The sequence below is a fragment of the Populus alba genome, chromosome 2 (genome assembly GCF_005239225.2).
Source record: "Populus alba chromosome 2, ASM523922v2, whole genome shotgun sequence".
NCBI classification, from domain to species: domain Eukaryota; kingdom Viridiplantae; phylum Streptophyta; class Magnoliopsida; order Malpighiales; family Salicaceae; genus Populus; species Populus alba.
The window spans coordinates 6,160,277-6,181,598 of NC_133285.1; the positions used below are offsets into that span (position 1 = coordinate 6,160,277).

At 34.1% G+C, this 21,322-nt stretch overlaps 3 protein-coding genes across 3 annotated transcripts; 1 reads left to right on the forward strand and 2 right to left on the reverse strand.

The window, feature by feature from the left end:
* Nucleotides 1-690: 690 nt before the first annotated feature.
* LOC118028115 (protein NRT1/ PTR FAMILY 4.5) lies at nt 691-3,941 on the forward strand. The gene is made up of 6 exons (XM_035031648.2): nt 691-717; nt 895-973; nt 1,108-1,325; nt 2,226-2,666; nt 2,781-2,905; nt 2,993-3,941. The coding sequence occupies exons 1-6, from the start codon at nt 691-693 to the stop codon at nt 3,864-3,866; spliced, it is 1,764 nt and encodes a 587-aa protein (XP_034887539.2). The 3' UTR covers nt 3,867-3,941.
* Nucleotides 3,942-8,698: 4,757 nt separating this feature from the next.
* On the reverse strand, nt 8,699-9,976 carry LOC118028114 (dof zinc finger protein DOF5.8). Its single transcript, XM_035031647.2, has one exon. The coding sequence runs from the start codon at nt 9,687-9,689 to the stop codon at nt 8,895-8,897; it is 795 nt and encodes a 264-aa protein (XP_034887538.1). The 5' UTR covers nt 9,690-9,976; the 3' UTR covers nt 8,699-8,894.
* Nucleotides 9,977-14,763: 4,787 nt separating this feature from the next.
* On the reverse strand, nt 14,764-18,162 carry LOC118028112 (ent-kaurene oxidase, chloroplastic). The gene is made up of 8 exons (XM_035031646.2): nt 17,894-18,162; nt 17,655-17,815; nt 16,517-16,678; nt 16,266-16,406; nt 15,890-16,144; nt 15,654-15,818; nt 15,376-15,570; nt 14,764-15,296 (listed from the first exon to the last, which is right to left on the reverse strand). Exons 1-8 carry the CDS (start codon nt 18,042-18,044, stop codon nt 14,982-14,984), a joined length of 1,545 nt encoding a protein of 514 aa, XP_034887537.1. The 5' UTR covers nt 18,045-18,162; the 3' UTR covers nt 14,764-14,981.
* Nucleotides 18,163-21,322: the final 3,160 nt, after the last annotated feature.

Consider the following 21,322-nt stretch of genomic DNA (forward strand, 5'->3'; position numbering starts at 1 on the left):
CTGGCTAACGAATATAGTACACCACCTCTACATGACATGAACTCCTGTACAAATCACGGACTTTTTTAGGGTATAAACACAGAAATATATGTTAGGCAGCTCTCTTGTGAGTTGTTTTAGGCGAAATAGGAGGTCAGCAGAGTTATCAACACCAATAGACATGCATGCATGTGACGGGGGCTGAGGGGCTTAATTTATTATGACGATGTTGAAATGCTGTAAGCGTCACTTAAGCACGCCGGCTTTGCAAGCTCAAGTGCTTGAAAAATAGCCTCAATTTCAATTTTTATTTCCCTAACTAACTCATCAATGTAGTCGCAGCCAATATTCATCTTTATTATGTTCTTAAACCAATTATTCAACTCTCTCCCTACCTACAGGTACAAAACAGCAAATTATGGATCAGAGGCATTAAACAATACATGTTGTCAGCTAATAACATAGTCTCAAAGTACAGGAAGAGAGAGGGAGGTATCATAAGAAACAAAACCGACCCAAAATGTTATTCAAACTACTAGATGCCGATGCCTTTTGATTCCTTTTTGTTCTTCATGTCAGTCAGTAGGATTCAACTCGTCTTTATATATATATATATATATATATATATATATATATATTGTCCAGAGTTTGGTTTTAGATCATACCCTCTCTCAGAGGCGACATTTCCTTCCCAAAAAGAGATTCAACAAAATGGTATTGTCTGCAGAATTATTTCAAGTACTGTTCTACACCACCTTTCTTCAATGACCCAAGAGCCAACGAATTGTCTTTCTAATGGCGGATTAAACCGTCTAGTTCATTTACTCTTTGATTCCTTTCACTTACAATATTCTATAGCATTGCATATTGCACACTCTTAGGCAACTAATAAAGGTTTTGTGATATCCTCTGCAGGACGTCTCCAGAGATATTAAAGTCGAGCCCAAGCGAGACAGAAGGCGAGGAGGAAACAGAGCGGCACTGTTTGTGTTCGGTAAGAATGTTAATTACTTACTACGTGCGTGCGTGTGTAACTCGGGTAGTAATAAGTGGATTTGCTTCCCTCATCTCATCCATCTGAAGCATATTGGTGAGCTAATTAATGTTAGTTCTGGTGCATTTGTGCAGCTGCGGAGGGACTAGAGAACATGGCATTCGTCTCTATGGCCGTCAGCCTGGTGACTTACTTCTATGGGTACATGAACTTCAGCTTAACAAAATCTGCCACAACACTTACCAACTTCATGGGTACTTCATTTTTAGTGGCGCTGTTTGGAGGGTTCATTTGCGACACCTATATGACAAGATTCAAGGCTTGTGTCTTGTTTGGATGCGTCGAGTTTATGGTATGTCTAAATAATTATGCTATCATTAGAAAATTATGAACGGCAAAAATTCTCATTAAGAATCATGAATTATTGTGTATTATTTGGCCATTTTATTGGAAAATGGGCATGCATGCATGTACTACGATTTCCGAACTTCTTGAAAGAATACGATCAACCACTTCTACCAAATATATATATATAGACACACACACACACACACACAGACTATACGGCGCACATGTCTTTTAATGAAATTAATGTGTAGATTCTAAAAAAACTTATTTGCGACGCAAGAGTTTATTTTTTTTATTTTTGGATCAATTATTTTAGTATTATTTTAATTACTAGAACTAAAGTTATATTTTACAATACAAATATTTTGTAAATTTTATTAAGTTAATGTAAAGAGTTCAAAATAATTAAAAAAATATATTTATTTTTTTAAAACAATCAAAACTTATGTCTTCATATGAGTTAATGCTCTTATATATAAATAAAGGAAATAATAAAAAAATTTAGTAACTTTAAATATTTAAAGTAAATTTATTTTTTATAAACTAATCAATGTAATCCAATAACCAATAATATGAATATTTATCTCTTAACTTGAAAATTTCTAGAAACATTTCTCTCTCTCTAATGGTTTCACACACACATATTTGGCTAAAAAAAAACATGTGATGGTTTTATGATCGTCACTAAAGCATAAGATGTCGGTCAGATATAAAAATCTTTTTTTTTTTTACATCAAGATGGATATATTTTGTGAGCTTCAGCTAAATTTAAAGGCCTGAGTTGGAATGAGAGAGAGAGGTCATCACCCTTTGTACAATGATGATGATTTTGTGTAGAATCTGTACCATTGTTCAAAGATTTTTATAAAGGTAGTACTTAGGATAAAAATGTTGTGTTTTCCAGGGATATGGCCTCCTAACAGTCCAAGCTCACTTCCACCATCTAAGACCAAGTCCTTGCAAAGGTGTTTCACCAGACCAATGTGATCAGGGTGCAGATGGGAGCCAAGCTGCAATACTTTTCGCCGGTCTGTACCTTATTGCGTTTGGTACTAGTGGTGTCAAAGCTTCTTTGCCATCATTAGGAGCTGATCAATTCGACGAGAACGACCCTAAGGAGGCATCTCAATTGTCTAGTTTTTTCAACTGGTTCTTGTTTAGCATCACCATTGGAGCTATACTAGGAGTCACTATTATTGTATGGATAAGTACTAACCAAGGGTGGGATTTGGGTTTTGGTGTGTGTGCTATAGCAGTCCTTCTTGCTATTATCTTTGCAAGCATGGGCAAGTCCTTGTATCGCCACAATGTGCCCAAGGGAAGCCCCCTCACAAGCTTTGCGCAGGTAACTAATAACTTCGTAAAGAGCTTGTATTGGTACTATAGTACCTTCCCACTGATCATTAGTCTTGGTATGTTAGATAAAATGATTTCCCATCTAATTTGCTCATAAATGTAGGTATTTGTGGCTGCAATCCGGAACCGAGGCCTTCCAATACCAGAGAAGGCAGAAGAATTGCATGAAATTCCTGACAAAGATGCAGGGGTGAAACGAGAAGTTCTTCCATGGACTGATCAATTCAGGTAAATGATATAAAATTGACACCTCTGTTGCAACGAATCATAACCATAAACGAATATTAAAGTACATAAATTCCTGTTAAATTCCAGGTTCTTGGACCGGGCAGCAATCGCAAAGACTGCTAACGATGCGTCAACATCAATCAGCCATGGACCCTGGAGGCTATGCACAGTGACACAAGTTGAAGAAACAAAGATCCTAATCCGCATGCTTCCAATTATACTCAGCACTGTTTTCATGAACACATGCTTGGCTCAGCTCCAGACTTTTTCGGTCCAGCAGAGCATCACAATGGACACACGTGTGTTTGGCTTCCAAGTGCCTGGCCCCTCACTACCAGTAATCCCCCTGCTATTCATGTTTGCTCTAATCCCCATATACGAACGCGTTTTCGTACCTCTTGCTCGAAAAATCACAGGGATTCCAACTGGAATTCGACAGCTCCAGCGCGTTGGAGTCGGTCTAGTGCTCTCAGCAATCTCCATGGCAGTTGCTGGAATTGTGGAAACAAGTCGTAAATCGGTGGCTGTTGAACACAACATGGTTGACTCAACTGAGCCGTTGCCAATGAGTTTCTTATGGCTTGGGTTCCAATATGCCATTTTTGGAGCAGCTGATATGTTCACATTGGTGGGGCTGCTAGAATTTTTCTACGCAGAGAGCTCGGCTGGTATGAAATCGCTGAGCACAGCAATCTCATGGTGTTCGCTGGCATTTGGCTACTTCTCGAGCACAGTGGTGGTAGAGGTGGTAAACAAAGCTACTGGTGGATGGCTGGCTAATAACAATTTGAATAGAGACAAGTTGAACTACTTTTACTGGCTATTAGCAGGGATGAGCATAGTGAATTTTGGAGTTTACTTGGCTTGTGCATCCTGGTATAGATATAAGAAAAAGGGGGAAGTGAATCAAATAGAAAACGGTGGTGGAGGCGATGCCAAGGGAAAAGCTCAGATGGTATGAATTTATTACAGAAAAAAAGAAGACAAAACTAAAATAAAAAAGAGTCATGTTTGTGTATCATTTTCTCTTTTGCATGGTGGCTGTAATCAGTCTAAAATTGATAATTCTGACATAAGACTATCTAGTTATTTTGCGTCTTTGCTAGGCATAACCAGGGTCTATCGACCACCCGGCAGTAACAGGTCACTTACATAGAACATGCCACCACCCGTTTGGATTATATGTTAGCACCAACAACTCTAAAGAACGAGAAAAAAAAAAAGGAAACATTGGGGGAATTTGGTGACCATACCGATTTCTAGATAAGTTACAAACTCTTGGTTTTCTTTACTGATGTTCTCTCTTTTTTTCCACCCGTTTCTTCTAATTCTTCCTCTCTCTTTTTTTAAATTGTTTTTTATTCTGTATTATGGACCAGGCCACTTAAATTTTTAGCCCAACATGAACAACAACCTTTTCATTGGACTACAAATAGTCCGAAACTTATGTAGCCCAATCGAAGTGTGACACAACAAAAGACGCTAAATGCTAGGGGAAACATAATTCTAAGCCTCTATCACATTTTGTGATGATCCTAGGGCATTAAAGAAAATAAAATCCTTAATTTCTTCTTCTAAACCCTGATTATTATTATTATTATTATTATTTTTTGGGGGGGGGAGCATAAAAAGCAAGAAAGTACTTATTTTTTTTATTCTGGATCAACCCATATCAAAGTTCTTCAAAGACTTATGATAATATAGGAGTTTATTTATATATTATTTGACTGATTATTTTTTAATTAAGCACTTTTCTTAATAAAATCAATAAAGTAAATGATACAATAGCATTTTAAAAAAATGTAGAATAATTAAAATTTTAAATTTGATTTGCATTGATAAAATATAATATAATATAATATACAGTTTAAAAAAACTTACTCCCTTTTGATTTTAGTTTCGAGATAGAAATTTTTTAAATTCAGTAGTTTTGAATCAATAAAATAAAATCTAAAAACTGATATCAAGTTGAAAAAAATAAAATGTTATGAAAATTATACAAAATTTACATTAAATATTTGTATGGGTACGAGATCTGTTAATATTTTTGTTGAAAAACACGTGATCATACTACTATGATAACATATAAATAATCGACGTTTCTGTATTATAGAACACATGCATGCCTGGTTTATGATATCAAGTTCTGGAAATCAGAACAATTCTTGCGTTTCTATATATCATGTATACTTGGACAGCACTGTTCGAAAATGCAAGTGCAAAATGATTGCTGTATCCAAAGGGTCAGAAGGTCTTCAAAGGAAATTATTCATGCCATAATTGACTCTGCACTTCAAGATGATTGTGTAGGTTTGTCAGGAAAAATAACAAAAAGCATAAAGTGAGATGGAACTAAAACATAATTATTAAGTTAAATTATCCTATTGAGATTTAAATTAATCTATTAATTGCTACACAGGATGGTTACAATTGCAAGGGGAAAACGTCTATTTATTTTGTATTTTAAAAGTATTTTTAAAAAGGTTTGAAATTTTTTTATGTTTTATTAATTTTAAATTAATATATTTTTAGTATTTTTAAATTATTTTGATATGTTATGTCAAAAATAATTTTTAAAAAATAAAAAAATATCATTAATATATATTTTAACAAAATTATTTATAAAGCAATTATAATTATCCTACCAAACAAGTTTGAAGCGAAGAACTCGCAGCGAGCACAGCCAGGAAGGAGATTAGACTTGGCGTTTGCACATGCCAATCAAGTGGCTTTCATTTTATGATGACAAACATCGTATGATAACGCCTGATGATAATTAAAAAGACAGGACCTGTTTGTGTTTTTTTTTCGGTGGGATATGATAAGCTTGTACCCTAAAAATTCAAATATATTCAAGGGTAAATTACTTGATTGGGCCCATCTACCTACATCGAAAATCTTGTAGCCCTCCCTCTTATTCAATCTTAATCATTTCTTCCAGGTGACAACCGGCAATATGCATACCAACCTTTGACTTGAGCAACCCATCTGATTGATTGCACCTTTTCCTTCAATTCATCGGAGGACTTTCTGAAAATGCTACTGTTATTTTTAAGGTTCTAATTATGCCATTCAACAATTCTGCGAGCAAATTCTGCTATTTAAGGTTGTAATTACTCTCACTTTCTATAATTTTGAAAATGCAGCTTTGTTGAAAAACCACAAGCCACTTTTATTTTAATCTGTTAAGAAACTGTCATTCTAGTATTTCCTGCTAAAAACTTCTTTTTCTTCTTTATTCTAAATAAGAATGGACCCATGAAAAAAAAAAAAAAAAAGTAAGATTTGTCCCTAGAATTGTTACCTCTAAAGAAGAGTTCTGGTTTCAAACTAGAACCAAGAAAAAAATCAAAAGACATGGGTCCATCAGACCAGACCTAAGAACTAGAGGGTATAAAACCTTTAGTAAATGAAGGGTAGCTCTTCTACAAGAATTCTTCTCCTAATGCTGTCAGAGAACCTCAAGGGAGAGAAAGGTTATCTCAAACCCCCGAGGTTAAAGCCCCTGTCACTAAAGAAGTGAAGGACATAAAGTTTATTAAAGATAAACAGACAAGAGAGTACACAACTTAAATACATACCAATATTAAGCATATCGGCCAGCCAATCTGATGCAAACCTCGTGATCATGCAACCTATTACAAGATTGACAACAAATCCTGAAAAGCTGAAACATATCTGATAGAAGTGTGAGACAATAAAAACATATCTTAAGGCACCAACACAATTGAAATAAGAATCTGTACCCTACAAATATCCTTTCATGAATGAAAGTATAAGGAAGACATCATGAAATTAGTTAATATTCAATAACAATTTAGTTCATTAGAGAAAAAAATAATGTGAGAGTCTCCCACAAAAGTTGAATAAATTTGACAACAATATTATTGTCCAATCTTCATATTTTGTCCTTATAAATAATATTTATACTCTTAAAAATAAAAACTTTAATGTTAATGGGTCAAATATGCACCCAAATTAAATAAAGTTCAAATTAATTAAAATAAGGTTAAAAGGAAATAAAAATAAATAAAGCAATAGTCTAAAGTTATTTTTCACTCTTTGACACATATTAGAGTGAAAAATACCTACAAGAAATAATTGTTGAAGAATATTTGTTGAACAAAAGCCTAATGGCTTATAAAATAGAAATTAATTTATGACCAATTAATTCATCTTGTTTGATATGAAATCCTTGTAAAATAAGTAATACAAAGGTTGCCACATAAGTTCCTAATAACATTAAATACTCCTTATAGTTAATAGAATCCTTAACTCTTACAAAAACAACATCTTCTCTATTTTCGCACTTTGTTGGCAGCTTCTATGCCTAAGTTTAAATACTTCATTCTCTCTCATACAAATGAATTAATTGGTCTACCATATATTGTTAGAATGGTACAGATGTCTAGTCCACAACTCAATTGGAATTGCATCCAAAATCCTCTTATAATTTCAAATAAGACATGAAAACTATACAAAGATCCAAATTGATAGATTTGAACCTTTTTTAACCCAAGCCTCCTGACCTAGTCCAATGAACTTCTCTTTAATCCATTTTATTTTAAGCCTTATAATAGACTTAATAGACACTCCTAATGGATTTTTCTATGTCATAACCTGGATCGCATCATAACTTTAGGCTCTGCCCAGGGTCATTTTAAAAAATCCAACTCCCTTTTACATGTATATGTTAGGGTACACCTTCCTTCTCTAAGAATATTAGATACTATCAATTAGGTCAAGACCAACTGTACCCCTAACGGGTGAATAATCTTATTCTCTTTCAATAAGTTTCTTAAACTCATCGAAATTGAGCTTATGATTAATATCTTCAGGACTTATTACCATCTTATTGTTGGTTTCAATGGTAGCAACAACATGTATTGGTTTTTTACCTTTATTAATAGATTTACGGGAGTCATGAAGGGAATTTTGTAGGGAAAACCTATTTATGTCAAAAAATAGAGTGGTAAGTAACTAATAATGAGGTACAATGGGTTAGTGAGCCCTATAGGTAAGATGCAACAGATGTGAAGTTGTTTTTAGTATTGGAAGGTACATTCCCCTGATGTTAGCAGTAGACATCGGGGGTTATAAAAAAAAAAAACAATTGAAATCTTGTGGCCCAATAGAATGCCTGGAAAGATCATCAGTTTTACAACAATTTAGGCTTTGTGAGATGGTGAGTTTAGAGATATCGGGTTTGGTAGCCTGCTAGATCCATAGGTGCTTAGATTTAACGCGTAGTCTGAACTAAAATATGTTATATTTGATAAATTTCCAAATTCACATATACTTATACTGAGTATGTAGTCAAATAAAAAAATATTAAATTTAACAGTTTATGAGACCCATATATAAATGTACTGAACATATAATTGACTCCAGAAATATGTTGTTACCATCATGTCTTTAATTCTTTTTTAAATATGGATTTTTTTTAAAAAAATAGCATGTATAAAACACCCCTCTTTAAATTAAAAACGAACAAAAGGGGACGGAACCAAAAAACGAAGAGCCGAAGGAAAAAAGAATTGCCTATTTCGGGTGTATTTTACCAGGTACTTCAATGGTGGTGGCGACCCACTAAACAGGAAACAGTTTCCAGTTTCTTGGATAAACTGATTGGCCAATTTCTCGAAAGACGAGAAAAAAGCCAGAGCCCAGACATTCTTCGAAACCGAAACTCAGTTTTCATGCGTTATGATCAGATACTTCAGTTACTTATTCACGACTATCAATAACAGACGCTAATAAATAAAATTAACTACCAAGATTCATGCATTCAGATTTAAAAAAAGAAAATTTTTTCTATTTTCTTCAATAAAGAACCCAAAAGCTTTACAAAGCCGTTAATAAGAAGAAAGCACTCCCCAAGAGGTACACTTTGAACTGATTCTTCTTCAATACCTTAACCCTATAGTCTATACGGTCTTGCTCAGTAAAAAAACAAAAAAAAAAAAACCCCAAGGACATCAAACCATTATCAGTTCAAACCTTTCTCTGCCGGAGAAGAAATAACAAGACCAGGCCAAGAACCAAAGTAATTCTCACCATCAGTTGCAAACCCACCTTGACTACCCCCTCCTTCAACATGATCACCCTGCAGTTGCCAAGTATTGCACCCAGAAGTACAACCCCCTATGGTTCCACCGTTAACAGAAACATTTTCCATTCCAGGAAAGGACCAAAACCCTCTTGCACCAAATCCAAGACCCACTTCACAAGGCCCCAATCCAAATCCTGATCCGTAACCGTACCCGCCAAGACCATTGAACCCATGTTGATCATTAGAGCTTATAAGCGAGATGAAGTTTCCATTTTCAGCTAACCCCTCATTCAGATTTATGCCCGCTGGCATCTCAGTCTTCACAGCAGCTGCACCAGAGTCTGTAGTCGAGGATACAGCCACGGGTAATGATTCGGGCTCATGGATGGCGGTAAAAGCAGTCAAAGTTGCAGGATTTGAGGCAGTGGAGTTGGAAGATGAGGTAGATGGTGAAGAATTATTAGAAGATGAGCGAGAGCGCTTGGAGTTCTTGCGTGAACCACCACCAACAGGCACATCACGGAGGGTCCCACCTTTTGTCCAGTAACGTCGGCATGACTTGCAGAAATAGCGAGGTTGAGAGAGGTTATAGTTGTTGAAGTAGCAAAACTTGGTGATGGTGGAGTTACACCTTGGACAGGGCAGTGGCTCAGTCGATTTTGGTGGTGGGGGTGCAGTCCCCATGGTGTTTTGGGCTTCGTTTGGGTGTGTCTGGCTTATTTCTGATGGCATTCTTGGTCTATCTGTGGTTTTTCTTTTTCTTTGCAAGAGAGAAATGCTTGAAATGTTCTCAAGACACGAGGGCTTTTCTTTGTTAAGTAAGGGCCGATGTTCTAGGTTTTAATTCTACAGTTGGTGGGTTCTGCACAGTGTACGAAGTTCTTGACGGCTTGATGCGTGATTTCGCGTGGGTCGTCTGTTTCTTTTAAATAATAGTTTTTTCTTCTTCTTTTTGGCGTGAGAGATTTGGTGTGAGAGATTTTGAATGGTTTCGGTGTTTCTTTTGACGTGTTGGGATCTTACTTGGCAGGAAATGGGTTATTGCGGGGCATCATTATGATGTAGAAATCAAGATTGCTTCTCTGCCTTTTGATTTCTTGATTGAGCCAGCGTAGGGAAGGGCTCTGGTAGTAATTAAATCTTAAAAGGGGTCCCAATTCTTCTCTAATTGTGTTTTATTAGAGTGATGCTACTAATCAACTGTCTATCCATTAGCTCCAATCCCACTAAAGACACCTAAGATAGATAGATTAATTTCATAACCCATCCCCCAATCTTCTCTCTGCTCTCTCATGTTACGGATGAAGTGTTGTTGTATATTTGATAATATAATGGAAAGGGGTTTCTTTTTAAATACCTTCTTAAGAAATCATTGATTTAAAATCTTGGACAATTTGTTTAAAAACATGTAAACACAACGAAAACGGTGAAGCTGCGTGGAATGTCCTATTGGGAAAGGCGTGATTGTCGAAGATAGATAGAGAGAGTGCAGAACATTAGAATAAACGAAGACCGAAACCCATCATTGATGTCGGGCAGCGTGGGGAGCAGTAACCGGGCTTGCCTGCTCCTTTTCCTTCTGATTTCGTGGTACCAAATCCAGATTCTCTCCTGATCATTAACACTTTCCCCGTGCCTGATTTCTCGGTTACCGTGATATCTGCTCCTTCGATCTTGCTTTCCCTCCTCCCCTCTCCATCTACTGTGCTCTACACAAATTTGCATCGTTTTTTGTATCCGCATGTGTCAATTTCATGGATTATTTCTTTCAACTTAGGTAAATGTTTTTTTGAGCCACTGCTTTTTTTATCCGTGCACTCATAACACAGTCCTGATAACTTAGCTTGTGTTGTTTCTGTAACATGAGCCTGGCCACCTTTTTTGCTCCTTTTTTTTTTTTGGATAGAAATGAGGGGCAGGCTAGCTGACCATAGTAGCCTTCATAGGACAGTATGAATTCATACATTGCAATTTCACTGAGTGACCAACACGGTAGCCGCTTGAGCCTCCGGTCTGTCAGCAGCAGTGAGCCGAATAAAGTGACCGAGTCAAAGAACATATATCTCTTTCCTTGTCTCCATCAAAATTACCTCAACAATACAAACCCAGAGTTAGCCACCGTTTTCTCTTTGCATACTTGTTTTGACGATCGCCCAAACACATATAATTAATGGGTCCTCGTTGGAAAAAAGGAAGCAATCCATTCCGACATGATCCAATTTTCCTTTTGAGTTTGTTTTAATCGCAGTGATGAGCATCTTGCGTGGCTGTTCTTAGTTCACCCATTTTCTTATTCTGACGATTATCAAGTTTGCAATTATTTTGTCAGAAGAAATAAAGGGTGGAGCGTAGAAAACAGTTTTGATCCTGTAGCTTATGGCTTGATCAGATGGTCGAACTCCTCGAAAGCTCTCTCGGGAGAAGCTATAGGCTGCAAACTACCGACGAAAAACGTGTTTAAAACTGTGATGAAGATTATCAATGCATCAAAACAATTTTTTTTAGAAAAAAATAAGAACACAGTGCAGCCGCACATATGAACATTTAATGAATGCCGGTCATGCCATGTAAATTCGAAGACCAGCTGGGGGTCGCTGGTCCCCACTAAATATCAGGAACGTTCGCAGAAATGATATGATTTCTTTGGGATAAAGATAGAAACTGAAGAAACGTGGAAGCTAATGTTTTCAAACCTATAAGATTCCCGAGTGCTTCCAAGTCACCTGGTGGACCTGCTTCGTTGAATTTATACAATTTTTATTGTTTTTCATTTCCACATATACGTGTTTTTTTTGCTATGTAATGAAATGAAAGCATTCGTTTATCACGTACATAAACTGTCTTTTCCCTCAGGGGGGGTCAGGTCGGGAGGAAAAATGATGTACCTGGGTCACCATGCAACTTGCTCGGGCTATTCAAATTTACCTTCTTGTGTATTTTTATACGCGGTTGCTTTTTAAATAGTTTTTCGTGTCGAAAAGCATGCTAATAATGTTTTTTTATTTTTTAAAAATTATTTTTGACATCAACACATCAAAACGATCTAAAAAGTACAAACCGCACTTAATTTTAACCAAAAAAAATTTTGAATTTTTTCAAAAAACAAGTTACACCTCAATCCCAAACAGCCTCTATGGATTTGCGTTTATGGATATATTCATCACAGCCGTACACCATGGAATCTCTCTGTCATGATTCTTTTTATGTTTTAAAAATGTTTTTTTAATATTTAATTTAATTTTTTAATTATTTTGATATATTAATATAAAAAATAAATTTTAAAAAAATATTATTTTAATTTATTTCTTAAAAAAATTATTTTAAAAAGGCAATAATATACTGCTATAATATGAAAAGAATTTAAATAAGGGGTGCAAGCCACGCCTATCAATAGCCGGTGGGGGCGGTTTGACTTACTGACCATGTTGTCGTTTTGGATCCAAAGAGTGGCTCCACCAAAGCCATTGAGGAGATAGCCAGAGCACTAATTAATGAGGTATGACATCTAATTAATGAATTTTTGGATTATATTGACAAACTTGAATTTTAAAAAAATAATTTGAAAGGGCAAACGTTCAATTTAGCGTCCGTTTGATATTGAGATTCAACTTGTTTTTTAAAAAATTTCAAAAAAATTTGATTTACTAAAATTGAGTGTGATTTATACTTTTTAGATCGTTTTGATATGTTAATCAAAAATAATTTTTAAAAAATAAAAAAACATTATTATCATGTTTTTTGACATAAAAAATTATTTAAAAAGTAATCGCTATCTTATTTCCAAACACTCTCTTATTCAGATATATCTCTGATGTGGTAGAGTTCGGAGGCATTAATCTTGATTGTTTTGAAGGTATGGACTCTTTGGAAAGATGGGAGATTTACAGTGAAATCTTGGACCACTTTCATTGATAGGATTGAGTATAATGGATCATGCTCTTTTCAAACACAGGTTTGGAAATCTGTAGCTCTTGCAAAGATTCAAACTTTTATTTGGTTGGACATTCAACATAAACTATGTACAAAATCTTTTTTATGCAGTCGCCATCTCTTATCTTTGGATCAGTCCTTTTGTCTATTTTGTACAAAATTTATAGAAACCTCATATCATATATTGATTCACAATCAATTTGCATGGAATTTATAGACCAAATTTTTTTATGATGGGGGATCGATTGGTGTGTTCTACACACATTTGATGAGCTGCTGCATCAATGACCAATGATTATTAAAGGCAAGTTTCAAATGAAGTCATTGCAGCTACTCTCTTTTGGCATTTCTCAAAACATCTGGTTAACCAGAAATAATTTGATTTTCTATTACTTATATTTTTCTGTGACACTCATTGATTATCTGCTTGGTTAAAAAATTTAAATCTTATTTTTCTTACACAAATAATGATCTTCATATCAATATTGCTGACTACATTTGAAGCTGGACAAATATTAAAAGATAACATTGAATGTTTGTATGGTACCATGTTGTAGGATCTATTTTGTTTGTTTTTTTTTTTTTTTTTTGGTACTTCTTTATAAAAAACTTTATTGAATTTAATAAAGTTACTCTCATCATTTACCCACACTTGATTGAATTTTTTTTACTTTAACATTCAAAACACTAGGTAGAAATGACATTGCGTGAGCAATGCATCATTTAATTCTATACCCTATTCACTTAACTTTCAAACTATTTGTTTTTGTAGTTGGGTAATTGATTTTGCAATTAAATATTCAATTTTAGTTAACAAAAACAACTATATAGATTTTCATGGTTCGTTGAAAACTTAATTTTGAATATTAATTAAGAAAATATTATAATTTATATATTTTTTTAAAATCTATTTTTTAAAATTATAATTGCAAAAACGATGACAATATCAAACATACATGAAGTGACATTGCAGGGGCTACCAAAATCGCGATTTAAAAGCATGGTCATATCACAAGAGTAATGCATATGATTTATGTACATGTATAATCTAAATGCGTTTTTGTTTGCTCTGCTCGCCTGGGCCATCATAGGAGTACGCTTTGAGTGAAATTTGTAAACGCTTAAAACTTAAAAGTTGTATATTACATCTCAAATTTCTACACTGGTCCTCTCATTCTACTTCACATGCCAAAACCTCCAAGGGCCTTTACTTTTGAAAAAATAAAAAATAAATTAAAAATTTTTTTTAACTCACCCAACAATTTTACTTCTGAATCAACAGTTTGAACATAACATATTATGCGATTGGCTAAGGTGATAATTTTGGGGCCGTAAATTACTTGTTCAATCGTATCGATGCTTAAGTGGATGCATTGGCCGGGAATTCTGAAAGAGGGAGTGATTCTTCAAGTGGGCCATTAGGCCGGTAAGCAACGAAACTCCTTTGGGCTTTGGGGTGAGTGATTAGCCTTAATCCAGATTCCAGAGTTAAACTGTCATGTCATCTTCTTCTTTTCTTTTTATATTGTTTTACAAAGCTGATTTGGTTGCTATCGTTACGACTTACGAGGGAGTAACTCGTATTTGGGATTGTGCTATTGGTTACTGTTTAAATTTAAAGTAATTTTTATTTTAAAATATTTTAAAATGATATGTTTTCATATTGTCTTAAAAAATTAAATTTTAAAAGAATACAGTTTCATCTACGTTGTCAAGCACGTCAGAGAGTCGGGATTATTCTATCGCCATAATAAATATACAATAAAATAACCACGTGCTATACGAGTAGAGAAAACGGTAGTAACTGAGAAAACACAGCTTCGCTTTGCAGGAAACAAAATTGTGCAAGTGATGAAGAACATAACCCACAGCAGCATGTTTAGAAGCAAAATATTTAACTGCATCGTCATATGATGTTACATTCAGCTCCACAAGCTACATTAAAAAGAAAATGAAAAAAGACATCTTTTTATTCTTACTAGCATCATAGGATAGCCATTACAAACACGCTTCAAGGAGTCCACAGGTATTTTTCACGTACCAGCACATAAAGCACAAAGGAGTGAATTGAAGGGCTTCAATTCTCCCAAGTCCCTACACATTTCTTGTTTTTATCATGACCTGCAGCGGCTGAAGCTTGCGAGTGGTGAGTCCAACAGTATCAACACTTTCTTCCTCTCCATCTTGAAGTCTCCATTCAAATTCTTGTACTACTCTGCCAATCGTGGCAGATGCTATCAAGGACGCTTGAAGAGCACCTGCGCATGTCCTCTTTCCTGCTCCAAACGCCATTGTCTTGTGCAAGTCCATGGGATCATATTTGCCGTCAAGGAATCTCTCAGGCTTCCACTCTTCAGGGTTTTCCCACCGCTTCTTGTCCATGTTACATCCATAAATGTTAATAGCGATCTGCATGCAACATGTTAAGTTAATTTTGTAAACCAGAGTTCATAGAAAGGAGTACAGTCTCTTGGACAAACTGACCAACCTCACTTCCAGCTGGAACATAGTAGCCCCCTATCTGTGTATCTTCATGAGCATATCTCAAGGGTATAACAGGAGCAGGACTGTACTTTCGAATAGTTTCATGGAAAACAGCATTTAAGTATGGAAGTTGGGACAGGTGTTCCTCTTTAAGCTTCTCAGACCCACAGACATTTTGGATTTCATGATAGAGCCGATCCTGTCGTTTCAAGAGAGAGTCATTACAAGGTTTAACAAACAAGTGTCCGCAGATGAAATGTGCAAATTAGTGATTGAGACAACCTGGCATTTTGGGTTCTTCGCTAGTTCATGCATGGCCCATTCTGTAGTGACCATAGTTGTATCTGATGTCTCAATAATTGTCTCCCAAACCAGCATACCAATTTGCTTCTCCGTAAGTGTAGTTTTGCCTTCCGATAATAAGAAGTCAATATAACAATTTATTTCCTGTTCCACATGTAAAAAAAAAGTTAACAAAACTGTGAATATTCTAAAAGAAATTTGCAATCGAAGGTTACCTCTCCAGATGCAATTCGTTTCTTCTGCTCTTGCACAAGGGCATTCATCACCGATTGCCTGCGAAATTTCATTCGCTCGATTTTCATTTCAAAACCCTTATTAGGAATCCATCTCAAATATGGAAAGAAATCTCTCCAGTCAACATCAATTGCACCCTCCATGGGATCAAGCACCAGAACATTGAAAATCTCCTCTCTTGATAAAGTGGCCTGAAGCTCATCTACATATAGAGATTCCATATCTTTTCCTAAAGCCTGAAAAATTCATTGCATTTTCTCAGTTCATGGACTAGATTTTATTGTTTCACACGCAGTTGGAATACTAGCCTCGTTTATACTTGGATAATCTACCGACACAGGATAATCAAGAACTCACTTCTTTCATTGACAATCCAAAAAGTTCAGACTCAAATATTTCCCTGAAATCCACAGCTTGTTGAGGATTGGTCTTTATATGATCAAGCAATTGACTTGAAACATTTTCTACCAGGGTATCCCTGTGACCCCGGTGTCGTCTCTGAAAATCAAATGGATAATATATAATAATTATCAACTATTATTTTTACAGAAAAATAAAATGAGCAGGCGCGAAAACACATGGAGATATTAAATGTCAAGGTGGCCAACCTGAGCACCAGCTCCGAGTACATTTGTAAGTATATACCGCTTCACCATCTTGTGAAAGTCGCCATAATCACTTGTTGCAACCATAGATTTATTATCTGTAAGAACTTCCAAGGCCTTTGATAGTTTTCTTGTTGATATGGACGAATATCTAGTCACCATGGCCTGAGATATTCATGAAGTTAAGTACCCTATTTGCTTGTGACTCAGGTGTTAGTTTTATTTTTACTTTTATTTTTTTGATCATCTTATAATTTTTCAAAACACATGTTTGAAAGTAAATTAGCAATTGATCTGAAAAAGTTGAACAAAATTCGCAATTCGGTGTGGATAGTCAGACCAAGACCAAAGTTTGGGCTGGGGGCTAAAGTTTTTGGGCTTTTCTTCATAGTTATCTGAAATCATAAGAGAACCGTTTAATATTATATTAGCAGTTATTTTTTAAGATATTTAATGAAAATACATTAAAATAAAATTTAATTTTTTAAAAAATATATTTTTAATATTAAAATATCAAAATAATATTTAATAATTAAAAAATTAATTTAAAATAAAAAAAAACTAAAAGAATATCAAGTTTTTTTAAAACAAAAAAAATATTTTTAATAGTTATCAATGATGATTAGATTTTTATAATGTTTGGAATCCGGTTGAAATTATTTTTCTTACATATTAAAAAAATTATAACCTTTTTTATATTTTATCGTTTTAATATGATAGGCTAAAAATATTTATTTAAAAAATTATTTTAATATCAAGCAAAATAACACTTTAAACCCTAACAAACCCTAAGAGTTAAAGAATTTGCTCCTAAACACGCACTATAAAAATATCGGCACACAAAAAAGCAGATTTGACCCCCTGCCAATTTTCCGGTCTGTAGATTAACTTTTCACTCATGGAATGCGAGGCTGAGTTGTAAGCGAAGGAAGGTTGAGTTTGATTGATGTGGACCGGGTTAAACTGCCTCAATTGTTGTTTTTGTATTTGGACTATAAACAAAGCGACAGCAATATATCTATATGCGAAGTGGATTGGTTCTGACAGTGAGTAAAGTTCGGTTTGGTGCTTGGTACCGGAGTAGATGATATCCACAGATAAAAGAATTGAAAATGAAGAAAACGAAGGCTGAAAATCACACCTCCTTGGCAACTTCAGTTGAGTTGAGAACAATCACAGTAGAAGCACCGGTCTTAATGGAATAGATTGGCCCATAAGCCTCAGCCCACCTTAAGAACGTCTTGTGTGGTTTCTTCTCCTTCAGTTGCAGCAGATTCCCTACGACTGGCCATCCAGGCACCACTGCATCCATTTAAAATTATTATCAGAAATGAGAAACCCCATTTTGATTTCTTGTTTCTGGAAGAGAGAAACGCGTACCTGGTAAGGGAAGGAGGTTGGAGTTTCCTTTCTTTTGATTGGAGATGAACTTGTTGATGAAGAACACTGAAAAGAGGAGGCCACCCACGGCAGCAGGAGTGGCGTAGGGGATCGCTTGAAAAGCCGGAAGAATTGAAGTTGCAGCATCCATTGCTCTTGCACAAAAAAGAAAAGGATTGAGAAAGGAGGAGTCTCGTTGCTGTGGAGCACACCCCTTTGGCTTCTGATTAGACCACGCTATATATTAGTGGCCATAATGATGCCAGATTAAATTAATCATACATTCCCCTTACTGGAAACAGTAGCCTTCATTATACATATTGGAGTCAGTGCACCGTGCACACATTGAGAGATATTATGAAAATGTATTTTGGATTATAAGATGGAAAAATGTTTGTTTTCATGGGCAGTGCCACGTTTTTTTTAGGCTTCTTGTCTTGTTGTAACTACCCGCCCGCTTTTTTGTTTTTTGCTTAGAATTATACTAAATCAATATTTTTTACAATTTATTTTTAACAAGTTACATTGGAACAATGTAAGAATATAATAAAAATTAATTTAAAAAAAAAATATTGATTTATTAGTTATATTATTTTAATATTTTACTTAGAGCAATGTAAAAATAATATATGTCCTCGTCAGTTTCGAATAATTAACAGCAAGTGTTTTTGATCGACTTTGATTTATTAGTTATATTAACATAAAATGTCGAGAATTTAATTTATTGCAAGTTTGCAGAAAGCGTGGGCTGTTTTTTGCACCATCTGTTTCATTTCTGGGATTTCGGCCCTGCATCGGAGCGTTTTATTTATCAGGGAACTCATAATTCTGTTGCTTTTTTAGCCCATGCCTTTCCTTATAAATCATATATTATCATTACTATAAACGCATAATTTATAGTTTTATATTCTATCTCATTAAAAGTGAATTCTGTCTTATCCTTCCTTTCACCATTATGGGACATGGTTTTATCAAAAGAATTGCAATCTCTGTAGCCTACTGTCCGTCCTTCTGATAATTCGAAGCGCCTAGATGCAACAGCCATAGGCCCATAACTACGAAAAATCATGCAAAAACAGGTCATCAAATATAACGATGCTTAAGCTTGAGACATGATGGTATTTTATTGTAATTTTCCAGACTCGAAACAAGGCCTGGAATCACATAAATCTAGAAGCCGTCTAGAATCTCTCATGCATTGATTTTTCGGAGGAGGATTGTTTTTTCGGCAACACGGGCAAGAATATGGTGTTTTTCTCGAACCAAGGAAGAAAATCATTCGGATTAGAGCCATATCGGTCGAGCCATTCATTATGTTAACATAACTGCACGCTCCTGACATATTTAAAGGCGAGTTCCGTATCCAGGACCTGGGACAAAATTATCATTGATTTATATATTTATTTCAGGCTTGGATGATTGAATGTAGTCTGTATATATTAAAAAAGAAAAAAAAAACAAGTGTTTTATTTCACTTAATTAAAAAACAAAGCATCTTGTATACCAAAGTATTGATAGGGATACGTGCCGGGTTTGAACCCATCACCATCACAAATCATTGATTTTTATAAGAAAAATAATTTAAAAAAATAACTACTTTGATTTTTTTTAATTTTTTTGAAAAACAAGATAAGGATTCAGAGAATGTGTTTTCAAGAAAATAAATTTTATTTTTTTATTAATAAACATATTTTCTTTAATTTCCTATTTCTTGTAAGATTTTTTTTCTGAAAAACTGAAATAAAAAATCATAAGTCAACAGCACCTCGAAAATGAAAACATAGAGGGGGTAAATAGAATTTTTAGTCTTCTTCAATTTGGGGCTGTATTCTTGAAATTAAAAAAAAAAACATTATTACAATCCAAGGGTAGTTACGATTGGCCCTATGACAGGCGCCAGGTTCTTGTTGTCGTTTTCGAGGAATCAGGTCGTCAGTGAACTATACAATATACTGTCGTTTCTTTTCTTCACAGCTAAGAAAAATCACAAGTTGATTCCTTCAAGTCGCAAAAGGATTGCAGAATATTAGATTTTGGCTGTGTATGGGATTGTGGTTCGCGCGTGCTCTTAACTGTGTGTGGGAGGCGCATGCCGTGCCTGCCCGTGAATAAACCTGTCTTTTTATAATGTTTTAAGTGTTATTTATTCTTGTGTTTTAAAAATATTTTTAAAAAAAAATTAAATTTTTTTAATTTTATTTTAAATTAATTTTTTTTAATATTTTCAAATCATTTTGATATATTAATATCAAAAATAATTTTTAAAAAAATAAAAAATTATATATTTTAATGCATTTTAAATAAAAAATGCTTTGAAAAACAACCGCAACCACACTCTCAAACATGACCACGGTGTCAATTTTTTTTTATAAAATGCATGACAACAATGGATGAATAGTTTGTTGGTGGTGATTTTTATTTTATTTTATTTTGAAAAAAATATATATTGGTTTTATTTGTTTTTGGTATTTTAGTTTTAATCTTTATTTAGTTTTTAATTTTTATTCTTAACTATTTTATAAAAATTTTGTTTATTTTCGATTTAGTTCTTCAATTACAATTTATCATATGTTATTTTTTCAACTCCATCTTTATTCTTTTTATTTTTCTCTCGGTTATTTTGTTAAAGTTTTTTTAGTTTTAAATTTTATTATTTAATCAAAGTTTATGGTGTATTATTTTTTTTCAATTTGATCCCTAGTCTTTTGATTTTATTTTCTTTTGTTAATGTTATTTATTTTTTTAATTTAACTCTCCAATCAAAAAAAAAAATTGTTGCCCTTGAATTTACATTTTATTTTAATTTTCACTCTTATTTTTTTAATTATAATTTTTTTCTAGATCCTTTTATGCAAATATTTTTTTTTTAATTTTATTATTTAATATTTGATTTGTTGAGAATTGAACTTTGTGATTTTTTTTTATTTAAGATGTTTTTGATCTAAGAACACATGTTATAAATTTAAAAAATAAACGCGATTCAATATTTTTTCTTGGCTCATTTTTTTATTTCATTGTGCAATATTATTTTTTTAATTTAATCCAATCCCATATGAAATTATCTATTACACATAAAAAAAACATCACAACGACAATTTTTTAGCTAAGGTAAAAAAGGAGAAGAAATGAAGAGAAGTTTTTCAGCTCTCATCCCTCCTGTAAACGCTGACTACTTATAAAGAAGGGAAAAAGTGTTTTCTTTTAATTACAAAAATATCACTTACTTTTTTTTAATTCCCCCAATCACGGAACTTTTCATGCACAATTTTATTTTCAATTAATCCAAGATTAATGATACTCTTTCAAGATCTTAAAATTTCCCCTGGATCTAATTCACCATTTTTTGTTTGAATTTACATGATCAAGTTAGTATCATGGGCGCGTAAATTTATACATTAACTTATTCACAGTTCTAATCTATTTTTTTCT